The sequence below is a fragment of the Syngnathus scovelli genome, chromosome 6 (assembly GCF_024217435.2).
Source record: "Syngnathus scovelli strain Florida chromosome 6, RoL_Ssco_1.2, whole genome shotgun sequence".
NCBI classification, from domain to species: Eukaryota; Metazoa; Chordata; class Actinopteri; order Syngnathiformes; family Syngnathidae; genus Syngnathus; species Syngnathus scovelli.
This window is the reverse complement of record NC_090852.1, coordinates 6,646,597-6,655,566: the sequence shown is the minus strand read 5'-3', so window position 1 is coordinate 6,655,566 and position 8,970 is coordinate 6,646,597. Positions and strand designations below refer to the sequence as shown.

The window sequence follows — 8,970 nt, the reverse complement described above, 5'->3', positions numbered from 1 at the left end:
CCAGCGCAGCCATTCAGTGCGCAGGATTGATCTGCTCGTTCACCCATCATCAAGGCACATGCGTTATCATGACTGACTGTATGCATGATTATCATAATGTGGGCAATCCACAGATTTATTTTATTTGTTTGGAGTTTCTGGAGGTTTATAAACATCAATACACAGTTTAAAAAGTACAGTGCAGTACATGGAATTGTTAGTTGGGAGCGACAGAAACACAGAAGACCATCCAAAGAAACATTTCTATACTGGACTTGAGAAAAGGGCTTGTTCACAATTTCTTTTTCATGTCTTTGATGGGGTTAAGTTTGTTCCAAGTTTGACAACCCCAGTGAAAGTTAATGGAATGTTGGGCTGTCTCAATAATCCACATAATGTGCACTGGAGCTTTGTTCGCCACATCATGTAGTTAGACATATCGCCACTAGAGGTCAGTGTTATCACAATGCCAGGGTAACAGGAGTTGTTACTGAAATTACTGAAAAGAAATCCTAAATAAGTCCAAAGGAGCGAGTTATTTATCCAGTTAATCAGAAGCAGTGTCATCCAGGCCGTCACCTTCCTCTGTCACTTTAATAATATGAGGCGATTTCCGTTTGCGTCTGGTGATGCGGATAAGAAAAGACAAAACAAAGTTAAGCAGTACTTTGCCGTTTGTTTGTAATCCGACGTGAAGCATTCACCTCATGTCTTTCCTCATGGTGTCAATTTGGCCGTGAAGCTGCTCGTTGGTCTCGAGCTGCTCCTCCAGTTCTCTCTGCAGCTTCTTCTTGGCGTGCTCCAGGCGCTCGATCTCTTCCTCTGCCTCGTCCATCTGCCTCTTGGCCGTCTTCAGCCTCTGAGTCAACTGCGCCGTTTACAACAAGTCAGATAGCAGCTGGCCGCAGGAGAGCGAGCGAGCGCACGGCGGTGACGCGAGCTCTCCTACCTGGTCTCTGTGCGTCTGCAGGTTGGCGTGATCCTCGTCGGCCTGCATCTTCATCTCCTTCACCTTGCGCTCCAGCTTGCGGTTGGCTTGCTGCAAGTTGTTGTTGTCCCTGAAAGGAGATGCGCCAAGAGATCAGATGCAGCTTGCTGTAATTTTACACCCTCCCACTATGATGCTCACAGCCTTGCCAGCGTAGAGAAAGTGATACCACAAGGGAAATTACCACAGAACCTTGATGTAAAATATGGTCTCTGTAATAGTTTACACTGTGGGATGAGATAGTCGTTAAATTTTTTTAGTTACCAGTAGGCCTGAATGATTTTGAAATATAATCCGAATACCATTTTCTTCTTCAATATTGCGATTTAATATGTGGTTAGTCATAAGTTTCTGACCTCCAAAGTCATAATTACGTCATAAATTAAACTGTCAGTTAATGGTTACCTTTCCTCCCCTTGCAACCGCTCCTCAAGTTCTTGAATGCGGCTGTTGAGTTTGGAAATGACAGAATCCTGGTTGGTCCTTTGTGATCCTTCTAAATGAGCCACTCTACTCTTTAGGTCTTTAATCTGAAATGAAACAGGAATGTTACAAACAAGGCAAAATTCAATTTATTTCCAGTACAGGTCAGAGCCAATATCAATAAATCAATAAACACTTCAATGGAGAGAAAATGGTGGCATTAGATCGGATCGACGACACGTACACAGTAGATTCTTCTTTTAATGATGAGATGGTTCACCTTACCTGTCTTTCCAGACTCGTGTTGTCACACTCCAGGTCTTGCCTGACTGCTCTTTCCTGCATCAACTCACTCCTCATTTGATCCACCTGACACACACATCACACAAGCCTGCCCATCAAAATGTACACTTTGGCACAATTGTACTCTCTAGTCCAAGAACGCAACACAAAATGTGCAAAAAACAGAAATGTAGGGTCTGAGGACAAACATGTTGCTACCTAATTGTAGCTAATTCTTATGTAGCTGTAGCTAACTGGTTATAGATAAAATCTATTATTGCTATTATTATTATTATCTAGATGCGCAGACACAAAAAAAAAACCTAATGAAAAAGGTCACTTTCAGTTTAAATGGACTTCATTAAAAAAGAGGAAATGCTGTCTAGTCTAAGCAGCCTCTCATCTCTAATAACATCCAGAGGCCCAGTGATGGGAAAGTGAATTACCACACACAATAGTTTGTGTCTTTGCGCTGCACCCAAAACAGTGTTTTGTGTCAATTAGTTCTCAGCGCTTTGCTTCTAACAGTGGGCCGGCTACAGTTACACAGAAAAAGGTCCCATGTTGATTGACATAAGTTAATAAGAAACATATGATATGGGAAGAGTGGAGACGTACATCAACATGGCTATAAACTGAACACGATGAAACAAAAACACATTTTTTAGGATATTTCTGGACAGCTGTGGGAAATTTGAGAATGCAGCCTGCACATCTGTTTATGGTAAAAGCACAACTTGAGGTAATAATTCTATAATGGGCAGGTTGACCTTTGACTCAATCTATATAAATAAAAAAGGTCAGTCAGTGTTTGTATAGAAAATCATGTAAACCTGCCTGCTCTTTGGTTTTGTCTAATCGCTCCATCAGGCGGTCAGCCGTGCTGCGCTCATCGTTAACGTCTTCTTCTAGCTGACCAATGCGGCCCTGAGAAGGAAAAACAAACAGTAAAATATGATTTTATTTTGGGATAGAGCTTATTTTCTTTAATGATAGAATACACACATGAGTTTCCTTTTGAAAATCAATGATTTTAGTAATATAAGAATTTGAATTATTGCCTGTTGTTATTTAATATCTTATGAAATTGGCTGATATTAGCTCATTACATAAAAAATCTTTTTTTGGAGGGTTTCGAGGTTGCATAAGTGTACACACCTGGGGATGTAGCTGTGTTCAAAATGAACCAATCACATTCTTTACCAAGGTTAGGTTTATTTACATCGCTTTTTGTTAGCCGATACAAAATGGCTGCTCACTTCTATAGTATAGCTAGACCACAGCTGGTTAGAAAATGTATGTATATGTTAGAAAAGATTGCCTCTCCCTAAGGTGTCAGCAGTTGTACAATGTTTCAATGTTTGCACTCAGACAGGTCGGAGAACTTTTCCCAGTAAACACGAGGCTTCCTCACTCGACGCGTAGTGTCAACACAGTGATGTCACTGTGTAATGTTTTGTCATCAGCAAGACAAACAGTGCCGAGCTGTGAGATGCCGCTGTGGTGGCGCCGTTCGGCACCCTCATCGCTCCCAGGGACAAGGCAAAGACAAATAGTGGTGGTGCCAGGGCATATACTAAACACCCCATGGCATGGGACTGAGTGTAATGTAAAGTCTGCTCATGTATGTATAGTAAAATGAGAGTTGTGACAAAAATGAACATTTTGTCTATGGAGTTTCTCATTCATCCATGTCATGCTAATGGACTAATTATTGATTACCGGACTCCAGATCTAAAATTTATAACTGAAAAAGCTTTTTGCACTAAGGGACTGTAAAACTTTGCAAATCTTAAACAAATCTTCATGAAAGCCATTTCAGGCTGTTCACCTCTAGAAGTTTGACATGCCGCTCGCGCTCCTCCTCCGTGGTGGCATTCCTCTCCTCCAGTTCGTCCACTTTTTGTTCCAGCTGCCGGGCCCTGGACTGGGCCTCTTGCTGCTCCCTGTAACACCTCCGCAGATCCTCCTCCAGAGGAAGCAACTGAGGAACAGAATAAACATGAAGATTAGGAAAGTAGAAAAAAACCAATGAAGTGATACTTTCTATTGTTGTATGTGTGCTAGTTTTCATTGGCATCTCAATGTAGCCACAAAGTCCCTTTGATCCGGTCCATCAGTGACTTTGACATATGAACCCATGTTCTGATGAGTCAGCAAAATGATTAGCAAGGACCACACCTCATCCTGAAGTTTTTTGGCCGTCAGTCGGGATTTCTCCAGTTCAGCTCCCTTTTCCTGCAGCTGTCTGCGCAGGTCGGCCAACTCCCTCTGACTCCTCTCTTTGGCCTCGTCAACTTGGCTCTGAAGAACATCTGTGGAGGCCTCGCAGTCCTCCATGATACTATTCATCTGAGCGGGCAGATTTACAAGCAAAGAGGTGAAACTCCCCAAGATAAGGTTCAGAGAAAGAGGCAGGGGGAGGCTCATACCTTCCTCTGAAGTTGTTCCACAGTCCTGTCCTGCAGCCTTCTCTCATCCTCCAGCTCACTTTTGCTCTTCCACAACTCTTCAGTTTGTTTGCGCTCCTCCCTGAGCTTCTCTTTCATGTCCCTGTGCTCGTGGTTGAGTTTGGTCAGCTTGCTCTAAAACAACCAAGAATGTAACGCTTATATCCATGTCAAGATACTTTCACAAAGTGCTTTGTTTTTTTTTTACTTGCACTTCCTCCAGGCGAGTCAGCAGCGAGCGGTTGGACTGACACATTTCCTCTTCATTCCTCCTCACATCCTGCAGTGTTTCCTCCAACTGCTGCTTTTCCCTCTTTAGAACAAACAACCAACAGGAAAACCCGGCATGACATCATTTAATTCTGTGACATCTTCTCCGTGGAGGCGACCAACCTCTAGCTGCTTCGCTCGTTGCTCCTGCAGTCTCTCCGACGCTCTCAACTCCTTAACGGCTAGGCTCAGTTGATCCACCTTGCTGCTCAGCTCCTGCACTCGTCCCTTGAGTTGGTCTCTTTGCTGACTCAGCTCTTGTACCTTCTCCTTGGCAGCGCCGCCCTCCTCCAATGCTTCCATCTTTTCTCGACCCAGCACGCCGTTGCTCTAAGATGGAATGATCAGTCAAGATGGTGTGAAGAACAATGAACGGCTTGGACTTACCTCATTAGACTTCTCCAAATCTCTGAGGAGATGTTGAAGCTCTAGTTCATATTCTTCTTTCAGCGCAGCAATGTATTTATCATGAGTCTCCACTTCATCTTTGATGGCCCCTTTCAAATCTCTGAGCTCCCCCTCCTGCTGTTGTAGAAGCTCCTCATGCTCCTCCTTCACTAGCAGCATCTCCTGAAAGTCTGCACGCAGCTGGGCCAGATCCTGAGAACATGACACATCATCAGCAGTGTCCACATGATCTGCTTAGAAGAATTAGAACAGCGAAGCCTTACTTTCAGAAGGACTTCTTTCTCCGCATTGATCATGTCTTCTTTCTTGGATTGGTCCAATTCGTCGTGCATCTCAGAGAGCTGATGCTGGAGGTCCTTCATCTGGAGCTTAGAACGTTCCCGGTCTGCAATCATTTGAGTCATCCTGGGGAACACACCACGTACAGAAATCACAATGGTTCGACGACAAGAAACAAAATGGCGCTGGTACTATAAACTCACTGGTCGAAATATTAGGTACACCTGTACAATAAAAAAAAAGAATTATGAATAAAATAGATTTATTTACTATATAAATGTTCAAATCCTAGTAAGATAACAAATATTTGTATAATACACCAAGCTGGATTGTTTTGTTCTCTTCGCGTTGCTGTTTGAATGAACGAAGAAAGAAGTGCTCACTCGTCTTTGGTAGACTTAAGTTGTGCCTCAATTTCCGTCAGTTTGTTCCTGAGGTCCGAGAGCTCAGCCTGACTCTTGACCAACTCTTCCTGTAGCTTCTTCTTCTCCACCCGGGCCTTCTCACAGGCTTTGGCAAGTGTTTTTTCATTCTGGGCGGAGACAAAGTCAACTGTCTCAAGATGAAGGTTTTAGTGACTTGGACGTATCGACTGCACAAAACCTTTAGCTCGGTTTCCAGTTTTTGCTTCAGGTCGCACACTTGTGACTCCAAGGCTTCTCGTTTTTCCAGCAGCTGCTTCACCTCTACTGTCTGAGCCTACAGAAGAGAAAGTTCCGATCAAATGGTGAGTCAGTAGTGAGTATTTCCCTCCTCTGCTCACTTTGGCCTCCTCCTCCACATTCTCAGCCGTTTTCCACTTCAGTCTGTTGATCCGTTCAAGCAGCAGGTTGACTTTCCTCCTGGTGATGGACACTTCGTCAGTCGTCCTAAGAAGAATGACACGGTGCTTTATAGACACTTTGACTGAGCAGAGATGGAAACATTGGCCCAACTTCACTTGGCCTGCCACATGTGTCAAAATAAGTGATAGACCTTAAAGACATTCCAAGGGAAGGAGTCATTTTATCTGTAGAAGCAAGATCACGCTCTGCATTCCTGACTGACTGTGTGTGTTCCACTTCTCTATGTAGTCACTCACCCTTCCTTGAGGTAGGTGAAGAGCATTTGTTTCGCAGCGTCTTCATTCGGGTCGATTGACACCTGCTGTCCTTTCAGAAGATCAGGAGTGACCTGGTTAGAGAGCATAATCAAATAGAACCTTTGGAAATGAGAAGCGTGTGTGAAGACATCACTTTACCTGAGCGTCTCTTTCATCAGCTCCATCTGTTTTTAGTATTTTTGCTGCAGTGTTCATCTCATGATGAGCTTTAAGCGGCATGCTGGGTTTGTTCTTGTCTCTTTTGTTGGCTTCTCCGCCCAGTAGTCGAGCTCTGGCTGACCCCGGAGGATACACCCCGCCGGAGGTCACGCCACTGCTGACCCCCTTCACAGACGACGCCCCGCTGGATGAAGAGGAAGACGAGTCGGAAGCTCGGCCGCTATCCACGCTACGTGACCGCCGCGTTTCCTCTGGGTCCAGACGATTTCTGGGGCCGCCCCTTCCTCTACGCTGGCTGCTGTTGAACTGGTTGATTAGCTTGCCTACGGACGCAAAAGGCTCAGGGTCTACGGAGTTTGGCGACCTTGCGGGAAGGCGTCCGTCCGAAGGAGGCGTGTTCTGGTCATCTGTCGGACCCTCCGCTGGAAGCGGAATCCGGGCTTTGGGCCGGTCCACTGTTTTTCCATTAAAAGTTTGCGACGGGTTGAGATGGTTAAGGTTGTTGCTTCTGGGGTCATACGGTCTGAGGATCTCTGGATGTTTCTGGTAATGAAAATCTGACGAGAAACTCGTCTCATCCATGGACTGCCTCACCATGCCCGGCTTGTATCCAGTCTGGTGGGTGATGACCGATACGTCTCTGTGGCTTTCTTTGCTAGAACTGTTCAGAACCACAAAGGGTTGGCCTTGAATCCCTTGTATCTGCACCCGAACTCCAAACAAGCTGTCATGGCCGCCTCTGGAGTTGTGTGGATCAACGTAACTCTCCTGCATCCTCATTTCTGGGGAGCCACCTAAGCCGGCCATCGTGGCTCCTTCTGCATTAACACATGAACTAAGGGGAGAAAACACGGGGTCTGACTTAGTAAGATTCCAAATAGTAGCCACTAAGTTTACATTACGAATGATGCTTTGTGTATCAGGCCAAGGGTGTTGTAACCCTTCTGGACGCTGATCCAGCATGAGAAGGCGTACGTAGATGTTTACACAACATTGGAGTTGAGTAGGACAAAGTGACTTAGGGCCAGCTAAGGATCTCTTCTCTCATATACACAGCTGCACATGAAGGCACAATACTGTTTAATTTTTCTGTCCAATGCCAACAAGTCACGCTGTGTGTTAATGACACTGTTGTATTGTATCAACAATACATGACGGCTACAACTGGCTGAGGTCTGCGAGGTGTCGTCACCCACTTCATGGAATAAAGGAGCAATATTTGTCTATAGAGATGTCAACAATGGAGGCATTGTCATCAGTGTTATACTTAATTAAAATTTAAAGCAATTTACAGATGTGTTTTGAGTATCTGCCATAAGGGTGTCATAACAAAGAAATACGAGTTCACCGATCATATTGTCCCTCAGCTTAAAGATGTAAGTATAAACTAGTAAATTGTTTTGCAAACAATTTACGTACGTGCTTTCTTCCACTGACCAACATCATTGCCATAAATGTGAATTATTTATTTAAAAGTTGGTCACTATTTTTGAATAATAATGTAGGGATGTGTCAGACATCTAAGCATTGCTTTGACGTTTAATACAAAGCAATGCACAATTTCTAATTTTTTACTTTTTTTTTAACTTCTGAGGTAAAAACCTTTGCGTTGTCAGGTTGGGAAAGTCCTCCTTTAGAATTCCGTAAACGTAGTAGTTTTCCCTCAAAACTTTTATAAGTTAGTTAACCACATAAGGTAAGTAAAAGCATGTGTGTGTTTTTATAATGAAATTTCATATATCAGGCAGGAAAAATGAAAGTTGAGAAATGTTATTCTGGGGGCGGGGCATTGAATTAACTGTAAAGAAAATACTTCACATTCATATAAACCTTTGTAATATTTTTGAGGGTTTCCAGCTTTAATTAGCCAGTAGTTACCGTGTTCCACAGATGAAATCAGTAAACAACAAGTATTAACCTTGCATATCTTTAAAAACGGCTGGGTTGCTGCATTAAAACAGGGAGGCTGTCTGTCACAAAAAAGTATGCCGCTTTGAATAGATGGAGGCGAAAGAAATCTTTACAGAGGTTCCTTAAACTCAGCACATGCACGCCAAAGAAGAGTAGAATCCGTTATTTGACATTCTTTCAACCTTCGCAATGAAAAGGAGTAAAATCGTAATAAAAAGGTAAACGTACCCGCTGAGAGTGTGAAAATGAGTGAATGTGAATCCAGTGAGTTAAGTCCTCCTCTTCCCCCCAACTGTCCCGCTGTCCTGCCTCTGCCCAATGAGGCGTTCACTGACGCCTCGGCGTCCGACATCCCAGTGTCACGTGACAAAGGGAGAGCTTCGGGGACTTGTTGCAGATGGCTCTGCACCGAGACTAGGGGGTGCTATAGCCCCATCAAAAAGTCTTTTTTTCTGTCAATGTATTTTATTCATATTTAAATGGGCCAAAGCTGGGAAACGGAAGAGGATGTATTAATTTTTGTTTTATGTGGCCTTGTAGTAGAGTGTCCGCCTTGAGACTGGAAGGTCGTGGGTTCAAACCCCGGCCGGGTCATACCAAAGACTATAAAAATGGGACCCATTGCCTCCCTGCTTGGCACTCAGCATTAAGGGTTGGAATTGGGAGGTTAGATCACCAAATGATTCCCGAGCGCGACACCGCTGCTGCTCACTGCTCCC

At 44.1% G+C, this 8,970-nt stretch overlaps 1 protein-coding gene across 2 annotated transcripts; it reads right to left on the bottom strand.

The window, feature by feature from the left end:
* Positions 1–88: 88 nt before the first annotated feature.
* Positions 89–8,625, bottom strand: LOC125970088 (cingulin-like protein 1). 2 transcript variants are annotated; one of them, XM_049722048.2, is made up of 19 exons: positions 8,480–8,625; positions 6,320–7,175; positions 6,161–6,252; positions 5,843–5,948; positions 5,683–5,778; positions 5,463–5,611; positions 5,064–5,205; positions 4,780–4,992; positions 4,516–4,722; positions 4,331–4,435; positions 4,105–4,257; positions 3,854–4,024; positions 3,504–3,656; positions 2,510–2,599; positions 1,676–1,759; positions 1,373–1,497; positions 929–1,037; positions 684–847; positions 89–602 (listed from the first exon to the last, which is right to left on the bottom strand). In XM_049722048.2, exons 2-19 carry the CDS (start codon positions 7,145–7,147, stop codon positions 527–529), a joined length of 3,063 nt encoding a protein of 1,020 aa, XP_049578005.1. In that variant the 5' UTR covers positions 7,148–7,175; positions 8,480–8,625; the 3' UTR covers positions 89–526. The 2 variants fall into 2 exon arrangements, with proteins under 2 accessions (XP_049578005.1, XP_049578006.1); XM_049722049.2 differs by having other exon boundaries at positions 6,161–6,225.
* Between the last annotated feature and the right edge of the window lie 345 nt (positions 8,626–8,970).

What these genes read in the sequence shown, in the direction of transcription:
- LOC125970088 (XM_049722048.2), bottom strand. Translation starts at nt 7,147, where the DNA reads ATGGCCGGCTTAGGTGGCTCCCCAGAAATGAGGATGCAGGAGAGTTAC. An exon ending in CTGATGAAAGAGACGCTCAG is followed by an intron (nt 6,253 to 6,319) that starts GTAAAGTGATGT and finishes CTCTCTAACCAG; the next exon opens with GTCACTCCTGATCTTCTGAA. An exon ending in CGGTTGCAAGGGGAGGAAAG is followed by an intron (nt 1,038 to 1,372) that starts GTAACCATTAAC and finishes ATCTCCTTTCAG; the next exon opens with GGACAACAACAACTTGCAGC.